The 18,815-nt window shown below is 39.1% G+C and overlaps 1 protein-coding gene across 4 annotated transcripts in view; it reads right to left on the reverse strand.

Annotated features, from left to right (window-relative positions):
- Positions 1-18,815, reverse strand: part of MYZAP (myocardial zonula adherens protein) — a 63,853-nt gene that overhangs the window by 14,660 nt on the left and 30,378 nt on the right. For all 4 annotated transcript variants that reach the window (XM_063169600.1, XM_063169596.1, XM_063169598.1 and 1 more), the window contains exons 5-10: positions 18,355-18,468; positions 17,342-17,494; positions 14,469-14,594; positions 13,472-13,600; positions 11,630-11,715; positions 9,368-9,473 (exon numbers count right to left, since the gene is read on the reverse strand). In XM_063169600.1, coding sequence (XP_063025670.1) covers positions 9,368-9,473; positions 11,630-11,715; positions 13,472-13,600; positions 14,469-14,594; positions 17,342-17,494; positions 18,355-18,468 — 714 coding nt within the window. The remainder of the gene's footprint in view (positions 1-9,367; positions 9,474-11,629; positions 11,716-13,471; positions 13,601-14,468; positions 14,595-17,341; positions 17,495-18,354; positions 18,469-18,815) is intronic.

Raw genomic sequence — 18,815 nt, forward strand, 5'->3', positions numbered from 1 at the left:
GTCCATAGAAAAACTACCTATGTCACCCTGTAGCATTTTCAGAAAATCTTAGAACATACCTTGATCTTCATATTTAATCACAACTTTGTTTAATAGTATGACTGAATTAAGTCAGTTATGTCTTCCCTGGTTCAGTCGCTTCAGTCCTGCCAATAAACTCCACTTTAGAAAAGATAAACTGTTCTCTTAGGACTTTCAAGTGGTTCTTCTCTATTAATATTCTCCTGCTATGCATATAAGGAAATATTACTAACACCAATAATCAGTGCCACACAAAGAAGCCCAAAGCCAAGCACAGCTGTGTGATCACACTGGCACACAGCCATTCTTGCTTGTTATTGAAAATAATCAACTGCATCAGCTGCCTAGGATGGTTTTTACATCAAACACAAAATATTCCTGTTTCCAAATAAGTGATCAAACTATCTGTCATCCAAAAGCAAGACAACTCTTGTGTTTCACATACATTTACCTTAACTTATATTCATTCTATGATAGAAAGATCCTAAGATATGAAATAAACTGACAGTAACCATTATGTTCACCAGTATCATGTACAAATAGATTTTGTGCAAGTTAAAATTAAAGTTCTGCTTTTTTTTTCACATTGGCCACAGAAAGACAGCTCCCTATGGATGTTTTTGAGTTATTTCAATTTGAATAATCTGAAGGCAAAGATGAGCATGGACACCTTAAAATCTAACACAGAATACAAAAAGGAAGACTTTGACAAACAGCTTCCTCCCCTTCCCAAACACAGAACTGAACTCCAAAGAGACATTTTATATTTTGGTGAGGATGCTCTAGGGAGCAGCAGACTGAAGCATACACAACAGCATCTCCAGGCTCTCTGTAACATGTTTACATAGTACCAGTCAGAACCCATTAAAACCATGCCCTTGCCCCAGAATTACACCAAATTTTTAAAATCTGCTTCTTTTATTTTTTTCTGAAGAGAATATAGTACAATATCATCACAAGCTCTGTGTCTCAGTCTAGCAGCCAGACAGAATGGTGTGGTTAGACCATGCAGGTTACAGAATGATCAGGCTGTGAATTGTGTCACCTATATAAAACCTTTGGGTGGATCTTTAAACATTAAGAACTCAGACACAGCCACACATCACAAATACATTTCAGGAGAAATAAATGCAGCAGTGAGGCTGCATTTGAGGTGCTAAAATGAGAGGCTGTTTCACCACCAGGAAAAATGTTCTGCAGTCCTGCTCCCTGGACACAGCAGAGCCCCTGTGAGGCCACTGCAGAAGGAAAGCAGGAATTCTGCACCCCCAGACACATGGCCAAACAGCTGCCTCAGCAGCTATTGCAGGCCAAGGGCTGAAACAAATGTCCTGACACAGATGACACATCCCAGCACAGTAATTTACTATAAAAATAAATTTATTTACTGAACAAGGACTTGGGTACACATCATCTTATGCCATTAACACCAGCAACGAAAAAGCTGATTTGATTAATCCTTGACAAGGGTATGTCACAGGGAACCAGGAAAAACAGGAATAACTCTAAGAGATTATATTAATTTATTATTATATTAAATTTTAAAAATCCACATCTTGAGAATTTCTTTGTTTCTAGCAGCTGCATAAAGCAAGAGAACATCTAGCAGGTGTCAGAGCAATAGATTTTGACTGGGTTGAATACAAGATAAGGAGGAGAAGAGAAGAAGCAAGATGGGTCAAACACAACACAACTCCAGGCCTGAGTGGTGGCCAGAACAGTCTGCTCAGAATGGTCAGAAACAAATCAGTGCAAGCCAAAGACTCTCAAATTCCATGGACTGACTCTTGTATCCAAGTAATTTCTGGACTGACTTCAGGATATTATAATGCAGATGTTCCTACTTTTTCTTTGGTCAATACTCATGGATTAGTCTATAATCCACCTCATCCTTGCTGTGTCTGCAGACCTCAGAGTTTCTGCTCACTGAACTCAGCAACTTGCTCCCATCCTGGCTTTTGCACAACTACCCTCTCAGATTTCTTCATCATTTTCTACAAGCACTGTTCAGGTACATCCTTCAGGCTCTCTTTGCCAACCTTCTCCAGAAATGACCAGACAGACTTTCCCCAGCCCTTAATTCTTGACCTGATGTTGTTAGGGCTCCACATTTCTATCTGTATTTCTATAACCTTCCTGTCTACATAAAGCACTCAAACAAAACTGGCAACCTACTCAGAAATATCAGTTACATTCATGAACTGCTCATTCCTTTCAAAACAGTTCTGCCAACAGTACTAATGTGACTTTAGCAACTCTGGACCACAGAGTCACCCTTCTTCCTACCACTGCATTCTCTCTTACCTCCCCCAACCCACTGTATCCATTGTTTCTCCTTCCCTTCTCCAGCTGGGAGACACCTGACTATTCCAAAGCTGGGAAGAGTAAAGCTACAAGGCCCAAGCTCCAGTTTGTAATTTCTCTGGTGTGCCAGCAACTGAGGGGCATGACATGCTCTCAGCCCTGCAGCCACTCCTGGCACCTCCCTGCTGGGCAGAGAAGGGGCACCAAATCTCTCCCCATCCTGGCAATCCATGAAGTTCCTGCCAGTGGTGCTGGGTGTGCAGCTTGCATGTCACATAACCACTTCAATTTCCAGTGAACTGAATCAGCATGCAAGATCCAACATGGAATGTGAATCATCCTGAATTTATCCACTGACTCAGGATTAATATGGTCACTGACTTCTTTTTTAGATCTCTCATCCTTGTTTCTGCCCCACTGCTGTCACTACCTCTATGCTTTTGTCTCCTTCAGGAAACTTGAAGTCATTTCTCAAACTGCCTCAATCTTCAGATTGTCACTTTTTCTTGCTGCATCTCCCAGAAAATTCAATTCTTCTTGTCCATCCCATTGATGAAGATCTCTTTATTTCTCATTTCTGCTCCTTACAGATTCTCCAAATACCAAACAATTGTCAAGGTATTTGAATGGCCTGTGTAAATACTAAACTTTGCTTCCCTAAGATGGAAAGTGAGATGAAAGAGTCAACAGCATTAAACTGATCTCATGGACAGAACACCTAAGAAGAACAGTAAAGACAAGAGTTGGAGAACTGCAAGACCTAAAAGGAAGAGTCTGTAAAGAAATGCTGGATATGTGACTAATGGTATTAGAATGAAAAGTCAACAGAGTTACAAAGCTATTAATGCAGAAGGAAGAAGCATCTTAAGAGAAAACTAAAGTTGTAATTAAATGCAGAGCCTTTATAAAGAAGGTCTGAAATAGGAAACTATTTTATTCTATGTAACTCAGATACAGATTTGGAGACATTAAACTATACAGTGATCTGCATTGGAACAGATTCAGCTATTAGGTAAACTCAGTCACCATTTACCACTTAACAGTATTATCCATTAGTTGAAAATATTTACCAGCATATAGTTTTAATATATATAACTATCATATTATTCAAGTACGCCTTTATTTTCCTTATTCATCCACTATTAATGTACTGGGCATCAGTAACACCAACACAGAGACATGAACAAATTAGTCAGAACTATGACTGCACAGGACAAACAGATGCTACACAGCATGCACAAAACAAGACAGACAAGACATTGCGATATACATCAGCCTGAGCTCACAGAGGTAACTGCTGTACAAGGAGAACAGGATTTTCCTCAGTCCTGTATTTTACTAGACCTTAACTGGTATTTATGAGAGGCTAGACAAGAGTTGAAACTTTTTCAGGGAGCATAATGCAGGGAGCACCTTTGCCTTTTAATCCTCCTTAAATCACGTGAACAACTTATCCACTTAAACTTACACTTTTGTATTTTAAACGTCACATTGCATTTACAGAAGAAGTAACTGACTGATTTAGGTTAATGCACCAATGTAGAGACCTTCCTAAATGAATGAGCTCCATGAACACATTATCCAGTGGTTGATGTCCACGTACTGCTGAAGCAGGGGCTGACATGTCCTAATGAGTTACAGACCTTGGCTCATTGTCTGCACATCAACCCACCTCGTTAAGCATTACCTTAGTAATGGGCAAGTTTCTAATTGATGACTTGGCCTGGCAATTCCCAGCTGAAAGTGCTGATGTTGTGCATATATAAACCCTCTCACCAAACACCAGCAGTGATTCTACTTCTGCCAACAGATAAGCATTGCACTGCTTGCTCAAGTCCACTGAGGAATGCCAAACACTTGTACTGGGGAGGGGGGAGGAGGGTGTGGGAAGTTATTCATGTTCTGTCCTTTATCTTCTTCCTCCAAGGTCCCAAGGTGTGTTTCTCTTTCTACATTTATTGTTCTGCATTTTTGTTGTTGTTTCATTTTTATGGCAGGTACTATGGAATGCAGGTCTTGGTTAATAAAAGTTTGGCATCTGTTGTCGGTAGTTCCATCTTCTCCTCCTTCTCTGTGGCTTCTCTTACATGACCTTGAAACTGTTCTTCCATGTTAAAAGGGGGAAATTTCACTATATATCTGAAGTTGGAGAGTCTTGATACAGATGTTTTCAGATGTTTAAGTCTTTTTTGGAAAAATTTCTTCTTTTTGTACCCCATTTGTGCAATACAAAGTCTCTTCTGTATTTGGGATATCATTTGTTCATTAGCACTTTGTCCTTTCATGCAAGTATCCTCCCCAACAGACAGGAGACAGCTTCTCCCTGGTGTCTGGTCACCATTTATTATCCAAGGAATCTGAGACTAAAGCTGGAGAACAGCTCATGGGCCATGACCTAGAGACAGTTCAATTCAGTCGTTAGGGGAATTTCATGTGAAATCTAAGTTCTGCAGATAATTTCTTGGCATGAGATCAAATATCCTTCGTTCTTCAGATCCCTTCAGAACAGCTTCCTATATGTGCATCAACCCTCTTGCCTTGCTTATAAAATGTAAATGCTAATTTCCTTCCCTCCTCTGCTTCTCAACAATGAAACAATGTTACATATAAAACAAGCTTACTGTGCAATGAAATTGCAATCCATTTCAAAGTGAATTGCATAATTCTCAAAACTAAACCTCTCTTAAATCTCTCCAGGTTTGAAATTGAAATCAAGCCACAAAATAATTATATTGCTAATTTAAAATCTATGCTTTGTATTTCATTTATCTTACATGAAAGTCTCATTTCCTACAGTGGCACAGACAGACAGTTGACCCATCAGATAGATAGTAAGAAGAGAAGCTTTTACCCCTCTCACAGAACAAGAGCAATTGCAGCCCTGAAGGGAACAGTGTGCTAGCAGCTTCCCATGCCCTCCTGTGGTGCCTCTGTGCCTGCATCTGCCTGCCCAGTGCCATCTCTGCAGGGAAACTCCTCAGTGGAAGGGCCTGAAGTTTGTGTGCCTCTGCCTTTCACCTGTGAGTCTCCCTGCAAATTCTCCCTCTCATCAAACTGTCTTTTACCTGGATTGCCTTTGCTCTACCCAGCCATACTTTAGGACAGCTACAAAGGCAAGGGCTAAAATATCTGAGCCTTGGGTGACCCACTCTGGCCATACGTCTCTCCTCACTTGTTTTTTGAAAGCCTGTGATGTAAAAATAGTACGAGAAAAGAGCTGGGTTTCTAAATACCTGCAAAATGCAAGTCCTGCACTTTTAACTGCCAGCACGGCATTTAAATCATACTACACTAAGCTGTGAACAAATAGATTTGTTTAACAAACAAGTTCAACACAGGGATAAATCTGTCAGCCATAAATCATCTGCAATCTCTCTCTAATGAGAACATGAGGCTTTAAGACTATGCAGGATAACTTTCTGCTCAGCTGGTGCACTAATGAGCAGCAATTTTTGCTCTCACAGAAAAGAATCCCTATGAGGATGAAAAATGTGTGTGCATGAGAGCTAACACACAGAGGTGTTGAAGGTCACCATCTCCAGAAAATTTCCATTTTATTTCTCCCATTTATTTTTCTCCTGAAAGTTATTTTCTAGGCTTCTATTTAATATATGACTGGTTTGACTAGATCAAGCTGAAAAAGGTTCTATAAATGCCTGAGATGGAAGGATTTGTTTTCAAAGGAAAAATAATAGAAGCAATTTTTTTTTTTTTTTTTTGCTAAGGAGTACAAGCACACTGAATTGTGAGTGTCCTCCTCTGCCTCAGCTCAATTCCCTAGATCACATAACCATTGCATTCAGTACCAACATGATGAGATCTATGAAGAGGAAGGTGTTAATACTCTGCCTCCATGGCCTCCTATATCTGATGCTTCTCTGCACATCCCCTTTCATGCCTAAATTAGGACTGACCACCAGCTCCTAACATATTTTTAAATGCCATCAAAATAGCACCAGAGGTGTTAAGAGTTGCCTGCTGCATCACAAAATTCCATTCTAAAGCTTCTCTTTCACTTCCTCTTGGCTGCTTGCTGTTCTTTTACAGAATGCCCTGCATCTGTGATTTGCAAAGGATCCATCATCTTTCCCAGAAATGGCTTAAAGAGCAATCTACTCCGTGATTTTTTCCAGCCAGGAGATTCATCTCAGTACTTGTCCAATTTTGACAGCTCTCCACATGAGTTTGAAGCAGTATATCTTGTTTGTTCAGCATCCCTCTGAAGTGATGTTCATTTCTCCAATTTCTCTGAATTGGAGATGGTAACAGCACAAACTCGTTGTGATTTACACTGGAAGAGTGAAGCCCTTATTTATACTTCAAACCTGTGTCCAATATATGAAGATGAATTGTAAACAAAGCTCATCCTGTAGTAAAGCAAGTTTAGGCCTTCTCACCTAGCAGCTCAAACAGCAGCCCTGTTTCAGTTTCAATTTCTGCTGACAGTTTTAACTACTTCCTTTCCTTCCACTTCTCTCCTGAGTTTCCCAGGTTAGCCTGTTCTCACTCTGTTGACTGCCACAGAGAAGCTAAGTGTTTCAGAAAGCAAGATTTCCAGCTTTTGAATGATTTGGTTAATCTTTCTCAATTATTTAAATGCAAGTTATCAATATCATCATAAAACCCAAGATGGCATGTTACTTTACAGATACCAGCCATGAAAATATTGCAATGAGTAACAGGGCAGGTTTTCATTACACTTTCCTTGATATTCCTTGCCGTTACATTCTGCAATCAGTTAAATTTAGTGTAGGGAGGATGTGTGTTTAAATATACCCTGATGAACATGGCTTCCGGGACTTAAATAGTAGTGCAATCTTCCCTATTTGCTCTAGCAGATATTTTTAGTGCTGCTGCTCACTAGTTTTCAACCTAACTTCAGAACAGACTCTTGAGATAGCATTCCTTTTCAATATTTTTGTTGCCAACTTTTCCGCTTCTATGGCATAGTTAGCAAGTGTTTGCTTAAAATGAGCCAAAAACTACTTATCTAATATTATGAAAAGCACAAAATCATAAAAAGCACCACATGCTTGGATAGTTGAGGACATACTATCTGCAATGTTTTTTCTCTTGCTCCATGGTGAACAGCTACTGTTCTCCATATTATTAAAACTGCTATTTTTAGGCCTTTAATTAAGAGTCTAGTTTAAAACAGGGCATGCCAACTTATTATAGGTATTTTCTCTAACACAGTACAAACACAAGCAACAAATAGCACAAAATTAAGAAAGCAAGCCCCAAACATTAAATGTCTGATGTATTTGGTACCACCTGACCTGATCAAAGCTCTGGTACAGGAGTCTTTAGCTAGCTCACTAGTGAAAATATAGATGTAGCTACGCAGGTGTTCATGCAGAAGGAAGCTGAATTAAAATAAAAATTAAAACACACAGGGACTAAAGGAAAGAGCAAAAATATCTCCCCTATGCCTAGGTGGCAGTCAAGAGTGATAGAGGTTTAGCTGAATCTGAAAAGCAGGCAGTCAGACAGCAGTTAGAAGCAGACATGTTTGACAATTAGTAGTTACTTGGTCACCTAACACTCATTAAATAGGACAACCAGATGGTCTAGAAGGGCTTTCTGTGTATATCAAGGCACCAGCAGAGATACCTTACAAGTAATTAGCTAGCTAAACTTACCCATTAAATCTAATATTAATGAAATTATAATCATTGGCTCAAGCTTTATATGTGGTTTTATTCCAAAACAAAAGATAGAGCTGAAAGGACTTGTTATACCAATGCAGCCCACTAGAGGTCAAGTTACAACCAGAAGTTTAAAATATATTTAGTAATAAAGGGCAAAATTTAGGCCACCATCCTCATGTATTACTAGATTCATTCATGGTGCCACATATATCACAAATCCTTCAGGAAAAACTCTGTACAGAGATACAAAGCAGATTAAATAATTGTTCCCATAATCAATTATCTAATTGTTCCCATGATCCATTAATTAGATGGACTGGATTATTGCACTGGAGAAACTTTCTTTATTAAAATACCATGGTTTGAAGACTGTAAATTCTGTTTTAGACCAGCTAGGATGCTTAAAAACAGTGATAATGGTGAACTAAATTAAAACCAAAACCTCCAGACTTGATATGTCTGATACAACAGAAGAACTTTAATCTCTCTGTGTAAAAGACACTAGCATCACTCATCTGATCATATGGAAGGGCTGCATCAGAATCTTATAAAACAAAGCATATGTAAATACATATAAATACAAATGCAGAAAGAATGCCTTAGATTTGAGTGGTTTCTAAACATTTGACATCTTGAGTGTATGATGTCAGATACAAATCAAAGGTATCTCATGAAGACCCATTGTGCAGTAGGAGGCTCATCTAATAGAGCTGTCAGCTTTGTAAAGCTCCAATTTAAACTTATCTATTTTCCATGTCATTCTTTCCACTTGGACAAACAGAAATGTTTGCAATTACAGCCTTCTGACCACAGAACAGTTTCCTGACACACAGCTAGCCTGTAACCTAAAGCATTTATCCAGCAAAATTCCACTTAAAATTTTACAGGAAATGGCAGCAGCTAAGACAATGTCCCCAGACCAGGGAAAGAAGAGACGAGCAGTGAAAATCTGTGGTTGCTCACCTATTTCTGTGAGGAATCATATTAAACAAACAAAAAAATGACCTAAGCAAAATCTCCCAAAACCAGAAGAACAAAGCACTAAAGGTCAGCTTTTGCCTTCCACTTCTGTACAGGAAGGAGACCATTAATGACTAGAGTGCATCATATCAGAGGTACCCTCTGAGCTGGAAGTTGTGTTGCATTTCCTGAACACCCATGGAGAGGTACAGAGCTAGTGTCAGCCTAAAGATCACAGTATATAACCCAGAGCCACTGCATTAAACTGCTTTCATCTACTCTTTCTGCTTCACTGGCTCCAGATGCTTAACTCAACTTCCACTGTAACAAAGGTGGCAGAAGGCAACTACACAAAGAACAGTTCTCTTTGGATTATGTACTAAAAGAATTAGTGCTCCCCAAAGACTCTGAGTTGTTTTACTACATCTCACCTCCTCAACCATATGCTTGACTTTCTTCTGCTGGCAGTGGACCATGTCATCCAGATGCTTGATCCTCTCTCTCAGGCTGGCTGCTTCCTCCTCCAAATGCTGTGACCTGGCAAAACATGCAAGGATCAAGCCTGTAAGTGGGGAGCTCTGCAGTATAAGCAGAACAAGAACAACCCCCACAGTCCACCATAAATCAGGATAGGCAAGTCAAATTGCACTGACAGATGTCAAATTGTCCAAAGTACATTTTAATGTGATCTTAGTCCAAGTGGCTGTCTCCACCCAAGTTATCTCACCTTTGTCTTGCATACTGACATGATTACTCAGAGCCTGAAGTGCTGACAATTAAACAATGAGACAAAACTCATCTCAAGGTCTGTTTCCCTTTAGTGAAAGGCTTTGACACAACTACATCTTTAGCTTCAGAGAGACACATTTAGGCTGACTTACTACTACCTGCAAATATTTTGGAAATGTATGCTAAACAAAAGCCAGGAAGCAGGTCTGCTTTCAAAACTGTCTTACTGCAGGGGAGCCTGGAGTCAAGAATTTGTCAGAGCTGCCAACAGCAGCAGAATGCTACCTGGAATAGTATTAACTCCTCAGCAGTCAGCAGGAATGCTATGAATGGTTTAAATTTGTCCATACAACTCTTCAGATAGTTTCTGCATTTCTTTAAATCTGTTTAATACAGCAAGTGAACTCCCACAGAACTCCTGCCACAAGCTGGTTTGGCAGCTTGTCAGAAAAGCAGCTGTAGAATATGCAAGGAAACCAGAGTGAAGCTTTTCCAAAATTTTTGTCTCTTTGGCCATGGGAGTCTCCATTTTTATCTGAATGTCCAATTCTTAAAATTTGTCAAAGAAAGCAATTTCTTGCTTACAAAATAAACTGCTGTACTCCTAGGTTCAGGACTGGACAGAATTTGAGAATGGGAAGAGGGGAATAAAAAACAAAAAGGCCTTTTTTCATCTTGGTCTGTGCACAGCAGAAAAAAAACTGTTAAAGCTGCAAATAGAAAAACCATTCTAAGACAAAGCAGCAGATGGCAAACTGTAAGACGTGATTCCAGTGAATGACTGAATTGTATCCTGTTTCCCCCAAAAGAGTCTCTATTAACAGTGAAGTACTCTGCAGAAATGTAACTGCAGCACTTTGACAAGGACTCAAAAAATTCAAAGCATTGCTGCAGGTTTTTCAGTTGTGTGTATTAACATCTCATAAAACTTTAATTTATATTTTAATTGCAATTGTAGCACATATTTTGTATCTCATTTTTTAATTCATTGGAAGACTCAGGATCTTAAGCACTGATAGCAATGGAGAAATGGAACAGACATGCTTCCTAAGGTGGAGCTTGAGTGTCTGATAAGGTACAGGCAGGCAAAGACAACTTCAGAATAAATCAGCATCATCTGAACACAGAGTCATTGCTTGCATGGCATAGATTGCAACTGTGAGCTTGCTTGCCTTGCACAAATTCCTGCCTGAACATTGCCTGTACCCTTTTACTGCAGCATAACTTTACACTGAAAAGGATTCACTGAAGCAAGAAGTGTCTGTGTTATTCAGAGGTAAAGGAAAACACCAATTATCTTTCATCTCCATATTCTATGTTGTATGTGAGCAACATCTGTTCACTTGAAATTATTATTTTAACAGACTGCTGTGAAAAGCCATTCTTACTCTGAAACCAGAGAAGCTGGTCACAGATCAATACAAGGCACTGAGAAGCTCTCAGCAGGGACCTTCTTTCATGTTTGTGCTTCCCAAAGGACAACAGGAAGCCCAAAACCTTAAAACTTAATTTCTGGGTGCCACAGAACCATAAGTAGTAATCAAGTACTGTTATTCAGTCTCTGATTGTAATTCATCTTTACCCACTGGAGCAGTGTCATATAAACCTTTGAGTTTAGATACTGAAAGTATTCATAGTCAGGATCATACACTTCTGAATTTGGGAATGCATATCTGAGAAAAATGCAAGCTACAGATATGTCAGAGCTTATTCCACCTACAATGGACTCCACACATTTGCAAACAACTTTTCAGAAAAGATGCATGAAGGTGGTCATTCCTGCAAAAAATAATTGTCTTGATATTTTACATGTCAGTAAACCTACATTCAGATGAACAATCCCTACCCCCTACCACACTGCAGTTTTAAAGTTAGAAAAGGCAAAATTCAGATGTCTACAAAAACAAAAAAACCCACATGTTTCCTAGCAATAGTAGAAGTTCCACAGGCAAGTTATATCTCACCTTTCACTGTCAGAGTTGTTTTCAGATTTTGCTCCTGATATTTGTAGTTCATTTAATTCAAGTTGTTTTTTCAGCTGGTGACGTTCCTAAACAAGAAAAGTTATCATTCAGTTCTCCATGTATCGAAATGTAAAGGCTTCACAAAGCATATTTCATTGCAATTCAAAACATCATTTGTGAAATTAAAATAGAAACTGATTAAACAAAATTCATGCATTTCCTATAGCCAAGGAGGACAGAATACATAATAATAAAATCAGTTTCCCAGCTATGCATGGAAACAAGATTAACTTTCAATTTCCTATATGAAGATGTATGGCTGTATTTGAAACTGATTTTTTTCGTTAAAAAGATGAGTCATCAAAATCTTTAACTACATAAAGTCAAATTGTCCACATTATCACTCCAAAAAGATCTCCCAATCCAAGGCTGAGCTAAAAGGTACTGCTGCATTTTCTTCCCCCAGAGTATTCCTGTTTAAGTGCCCACCATCACAGTGCTTATGAAGATCTGTGAGGACTTAGGGTCTGAGTCAAACAAGTTAACAGAGAAATATAAGTGTTTTATCCACCTTGAGGGCAATTTAAGAGGCATTCAGTCTCACTGGGTGAGTATGAGCCAGGTAAGAAGAGATTAAAGAACTAAAGTGAAGGAACTCCTGGGTACTTGTGAACTGTATGCAATCCTACATTCACTGCATAACACTTAAAAGCTGTAGGCTGAAGCCCAGATGAAGTTAATGGAGCCACTAGAGGGGCTATTATTAGGCTGAGTAATTTCTCAATGTAATCATTAATTCTACTAATGGATTTGCAAGCATTAGACAAAAGGGACTCAATGCACATTAGACTAACAACTCAAGCCAAAAAGACTGGCTTATAAAAATCTACTTCTCAGTAGATACTGATATTAAATATGTACTACAATAAAGTGAAATTAGTGAAAGAAAACCACTTAATTGGGAAGAGTAGAAGATTTTACTCCCTCCTCTGACTAAAACACTCTCTGCTCCTGTATTAGAGATAGTGAGGCACGAATCTTTAAAGATGTCTGCTATTGAATGAAATGAGAAATGCCAAAGTACATCCAAGACCATTTCATAGTCACTGCAGCCAAGGAAGCCCTTGAGCTTCACATTCCCCAGCAGCTGCTCCTTGTTGGTGAGAACAAGGTCCAGAAAAGCACCTCTCCTCACTGGCTCCTCTGTCAGCTGGAGACGGAAATTATCATCAACACATTCCAGGAACCTGGATTGCTTATGCTCTGCTGTGTTGTCCCTCCAAATGATGTCAGGGTGGTTGAAAATCCCCATGGGGACCAGTGTTTGTGAACAAGAGAGGCTGCTCCCATTGTCTGTAAAGGGCCTCATCCTTTCAGTCTTCCTGGCTGGGTAGCCCCCCACTCTGATGTCACCTGTCCCTGCCCTCCCTTTAATCCTAACCCTGCAGGTTCTTCATCAACTTCTTACCCATCCCCAGACAGAGCTCTGTGCACTCTATGGACCCACCACAGCAACATTTCTAAGAGACTCTGGGTCATTTATGATTATTACTTGATTAGGCCTAAGACACCTTGCACACTGAATGGTTTTTAAATTCTCTCTTTAAAATAATGGTTCATTTCCTAAATAAATGCTGCCCTGTAAGGACCACCTGGAAGAGAGAACCACCTCCTCATCACAGGGTATCTATGGCAGTCCAGGTCCATTTACTGATATAAATACTAAGATGCAAACAGCTCAGTATGTCACTGAGCAGGGAGCTGAGCAGCAGAACAATAACATCTGGAATTTCCTCCATGCTCTTGGTGCATTTCCTGTCATGCAGCAGTCAGCTCTCCTACCTCTTCCATGCGTTCAATCAGCCGGTCCAGCTCACCAATTCTCTGGTCTTTCTCCTGTATGCTTGTTTCTGTAATCTGCATCTTCTTGTTTGCCTCTTCAATAGCCTTCAGAAGTCGATTTGTTTCCTCCTAAAACAAGAACATTTACAGTCATGTTAGCATCTAACATATTAATGAGGAATATTTCTTCTTCTTTTTGGATCTAGGGCCAGGCTAACATCTCTTAAAGAGCTCAAAGCTTTTCACTACACCTGCTCAGAAATCTGGAAGAGTTATGACCCTGAGAGAGAATTTTATACAGCAAAAGATTGGGGGTACTTTGAAATACACAGGAATTAGTAAAGCATCATTATGACAATCCCAGAGAAACTTTTACCCATTTCTTAGATAGCTGATTTCCCTTCCCTTGGGAATGGGAGGATACTGTTAAATAACACCATGAGAAAAATATGCTGCTGCAAAAGACAGCTTTCTAAACACCATAGCTGGCCATGTTCAGCTTTGTACTTTCCTTACATGTAGAGCAATATGAATAAAAAGGAGCATCTATCTTCAATCTCTATCATTATCTGACTCAAGAATTTTAAAAAATGCAACAACTGACTGCTCATAGAAAGGTTTAACTTGAGGTGGAGGGAAATTGGGGGACAGGAGAGTTCTTGCTCCAGTAGCATCCAGTGAAGTTGTTCCCTTTCTCCTTCTTAAACTGTCACTTGTTCAAATTGGACATTATGTCTTCCTTTTTTAGAGAATCAAAAGTTTAAAAAGCCTACTTACCCCATTTCAGATTTTGAAATCTAGATTATCATTGATATTACTATGTTTGAATACATATTTTTCTTAGTCCTACAACTCCAAATGTTTGGAAAACTTAGTAACTATAGCACAACTAATCACAGAGACAGGAGTGGAGGAATTTATATCAACTCTGGAGTATGAAGCAATTGAGAAATTACATCCAAGCTAAGCACTGCTCTTACAGACTGGCTCTACATACCAGGAGCATTTCTTTCTCAGCCTTGTGTTTCTGTTCCTCTTCTCGCATTTTTTCCTCATACTGACTATACAGCTTTCTGGTCATCTCTCTCATGACTTCAGCATTGGCTTCCTGTGATGATTCCACCTATGAGAGAGGAAGGTTGCCCCATCAGTAAGTACAGTATTGCTGGCAGCAGGAGAAAGAGAGTTCACATGATGAGAAAATAAGAGTTTGAAGTTAAGCTCCCCCTTCTTATAAATCTGGCATTGCAAAAGTAGGCTTCCATTTGCATCAAGACCATTTACAGCCTTGTGCCAGAATTCACATAATTTGAATCTGTAGAAGTTACTGTTCTATGAAGTTCCATGTTGTCTGAAATTAGCTCATTTAGTCATTGCTGATCCAAGATCAGGCCATGCCTCTCTGCTGAACCATTCCATAACAGCCTCCAAGTCATTTGGTTTGTTTCCCCTTTGAAATGATATTGTCTCCCCCTGCTCTACTGAAGCACAGACTAGACTCAACTCCTCTTTCTAAATGACCATGAACACTCAAAGCAATACTTTATTGCAGTACCTTCCCTGCAATCAAACTGAAAATTAAAATTCTCAGGTGTGTTAAAGGGTTAATTTTTAACAACAGAACCAGAAACTTTACTAGAGCTATGGGGAAGAGGGCAGAATGGTCATTCAGAGACAGGATTTCCTGTGTTGGCTGAAAACACTGACTTAACCACACCCTCAGTAATTAAACACCAGATAGGATCTTCACAGCTCAGGTACATCTACTGTGTAAACCACAATAAAAGTGAAGTAAAATAGCTAGTACAGAACTTAGCTCTCCTCCTAGAGATGCTGTGAATCAGCCATGTGAAATGCTGTGGGTGCTACAAAAGTGACAGGAAGAGGAGGAATTAAGTGCTCCCTGCTGATCACCACACTAAACACAGCTACAAAATAGAGCTCTGATGATTAAGGTTTTGGGTTGGATTTTTTTTTTTCTAATTCAAGGACCAAAAGGTTTAGTAAACCCCTGGGTTCATCTTGCATGGCAGAAACAAGCTTGTTTAGTACCCTGTAGAAAAACAGCAGTGTGTTTCATTCTTTGAAAAGGGATGAGCCCTGAAGGACTCCACTTGTACTGCAATTGTCCCCTCTGTCATCTCACCTAGGCCAACCCTGGGGCACTGGTAGTGACCTGCACTTCATGAGAGGGTGTGGAGTTAAATGAACCTTCCACATTTCAGGAAGCCTGAGAGAATTGTATCATTTAGAGAAAGCCAATCATCAAACCCCAGATTCCTTAAGATACACTGAACTGGAACAGGATCTCTGGCCCTTTATCGCCATCATTCCCTCCCCTACACCTTGAGCAATGAGGACAGTAAAAACAAGCATTAAAAAGTGACTGTATCAGGGCGTCTGTTATAATACACTTAAGCAACATCTCCACTCTAAGTTATTACAGATTTATTAATAAGCCAAACCTCTTTAATAAGCCCCACAGGTGTGTTCTCCAGCCAGACTGTAATCATGGTACACAGTAGTTACTGCTTTTCAACACTAACCTCCCAGATGCCACACCATCCCCTTACATTCAATCCTGGAATGAATTCCCATAACTCATAGCACCTTTTGAGACACAATTTTATATTTAACTGTCAAAGACAGTAATGAGGTATATTTTTCACTAACTTGGTACTAAACCTGAAAGTGTGAGGGCAAAATTTACGCTTTTGCTTTGTAAATGCAGGGCATGTATTCTGCAGAGCTTGACATGCTTGAAGATAAACAAATCCTTATGCATTCAGTTGAACTGAGACCTGAGCTGCAGTTCCTTGCCCTTAGAAGCAGACATACCTTTCCCTGACTTGCTGGAGCATGTCCTTAATATTATAGTGAAGCCCAAATTTCTGTTTTAAAATCTTAATAGCATCATCTTTGCATCTGTTACTTGGTTTTTCCCTCTTTTTATTTTCTGCTGACAACAGCAGGTGCGAAATACAGCTACTTCTACAGCCTGTAGAGCTTCACTGTGAGAGGAAAGCAGAACATGAAATGCACTTATGTTTTCTTGTTTAACCATTCATCATTAAGCATGAGTGCTAGTCACTAGCAAAACAGCCAGAAAGAAATACCTTCTCTCACAAGATCAAACATGAATGCAGCTACAGTCACCTTAATTTCAGAAACTTTTATCAAAAATGGAAAGAAATTTTTCAAAATTTGACGAATTCTGATGTATTATATCCCAATTGGTCTACTTTGAGCAATTTTAAGAGAGACAAAGGTTTCCGGCAGGGAGAGGGTATTGTTTGGTTTTTTTGGGGTTTTTGTGGGCTTGGTTTTTTTGAGATTAAAGGAATACATTTGGCTGTGAGGGGAGAACATGGTCAAGCTTTCTGTCATATCAAACCTTGCACTTTGTGTTTTATTTGCTTGCATTTCTCTGAAAGAAATAGCTTAATTCTCTTTTGAAGATGCTTGCTGTTACCTGCTGACCACATGCTCATAAGACTTAACAGACTACCTATTAAAAATGGTGCAATACTAAAGGAACTCAACACCAAGAAATTCAGGTAGCAATGTGCAGAGTTGTAATATTCTTTTACTTAATAATTATGGACACTAATAACCATTTAATGGTTTGAATTTTCACCTGCCAACATCTCTGTCTCTTATGTTACATCCCAAGTTATGGGAAGACTGCCTGTCGCCAGCTGAAATTCTTTGTTATTAAGCCAGTATTGATTCACAGGAACAAGGGAGCTCGAGGGCATGACAAGGGCATGAAGGATGAAGAACCCTTTACAAATAAGGCCAAGGAATTTATTTTAAATCCACCTAGTGCCCTTACTGTGCAGTATTTTTAGGGGAGTTTATATACCTCACCTTTAACTTCAGTAACTGATTTTCAATTTGTGCCGTTTCCAGTTGCTTTTGCTTCTCTCTCAGCTTTTCCATAGATTGCTCATGTGTATGTTTTAAATTCCTTATTTGTTCCCTTATGTCTGTGTTCTCTAATGTAACATCCACTAGAGTTTTCTAGAAGAAAGAGGCAAAGCGCATATTAAAAATCAGAAACAATTTGATGAATTAATATAGGCAAGATATTGTGAAACAGCACATTTAAAGAGCTTTCTGACATATTAATGCAGTGTGAACAGTTTTGCAAGTTTTAACATTTAAAATTATGGCTTTTGTTTTTGCTAGAAGGTGTTTCTGTGAGGAGCATACTCAGTGAAATTGAGTCCTGGAACACAATTTAAAAAAAAAAAAAAAAGGAACATGGATATATTTCAGCATGAATAATCTTCCCTTCTCTCTGAGGGCCATGCCATACATACAAAATGCAGTAGACTGAAAACATGAAAGTAATGTACAAGAACATAATATTCTTGTTACATACAAGAAAGCAGGGACTTCACGTTGTTCAGCTCAGATACATGGGAATTTGCAAGTCTTTAAAAATTAAAATTCATTCCCACCTCATCCCCCCTGCATTTCACAGGTATGTAAAACCTCACAAGTATCCGGCACCCAAACATGCCACTTCATTTCTGTTACCAACTGAAGGCAGAACTAAGCCAGGAGATGCACCATTTTGCATTATACAGACCAAATCACATTTTCACCTTAGATCCTTCATAGAGACACGACTTGTGCTATTAGTCTGCTGCATATCAGTATCTCATTATTGCACATTATTTTTAATTTTTTTAAACACAAGAACTTCTGGAACGTTTTTCTTTGGTTCCTAAATTAAGTGCTTTAGATATCCAAGACAGTATTTTATGGTGTTGCTTAGTGTCAGAATCTGCATCTGTCATCCATGTTTTCTGTATGCTTTGAAATCCATGTCAGCAAAGGCAGCTGTGAGCTGGGAAGCAGCTGTGAAGATGTACCTGCAAGTCTATTGATGCTGATGTCAAGGAGCTGTTCATTTCGCTAAAGCTATCTAAGGCTGCAGCCTGCACTCGCACATGATTCTCTAAGGACTCCTGATGAGCATTTGTCACCTGAGCAGGGAAAAAAAGAAAAAGTTTTATATAGTTTATGATCAAGTTTACCTATTCTTCCCAAGAGAGCTACAGAAGAAAAAGACACCAAGGTCGTTTTCACAGTACTAGGATGCTTAAAATATTTAGGCCTCAAAGTATATTCTTACAAACAAAGAAACAAAACTTAAAATCCAAATAATCTAACAGAAATAAGGCATGAGTATCTAAGTTTATTGTTAGTCTGCAATCACTGTAGAAGCTGTTCTTTTTGAAAGGACAAGAGGACAACAGGCAGCTGTCTATTCTGACAGATTACATACACAGAGTGGGCAGATTGTAAAAATTCAGAGTGAAAAGCAGAAGAA

Source organism: Melospiza melodia, chromosome 15, assembly GCF_035770615.1.
Source record: "Melospiza melodia melodia isolate bMelMel2 chromosome 15, bMelMel2.pri, whole genome shotgun sequence".
In the NCBI taxonomy this organism is placed as follows: Eukaryota; Metazoa; Chordata; class Aves; order Passeriformes; family Passerellidae; genus Melospiza; species Melospiza melodia.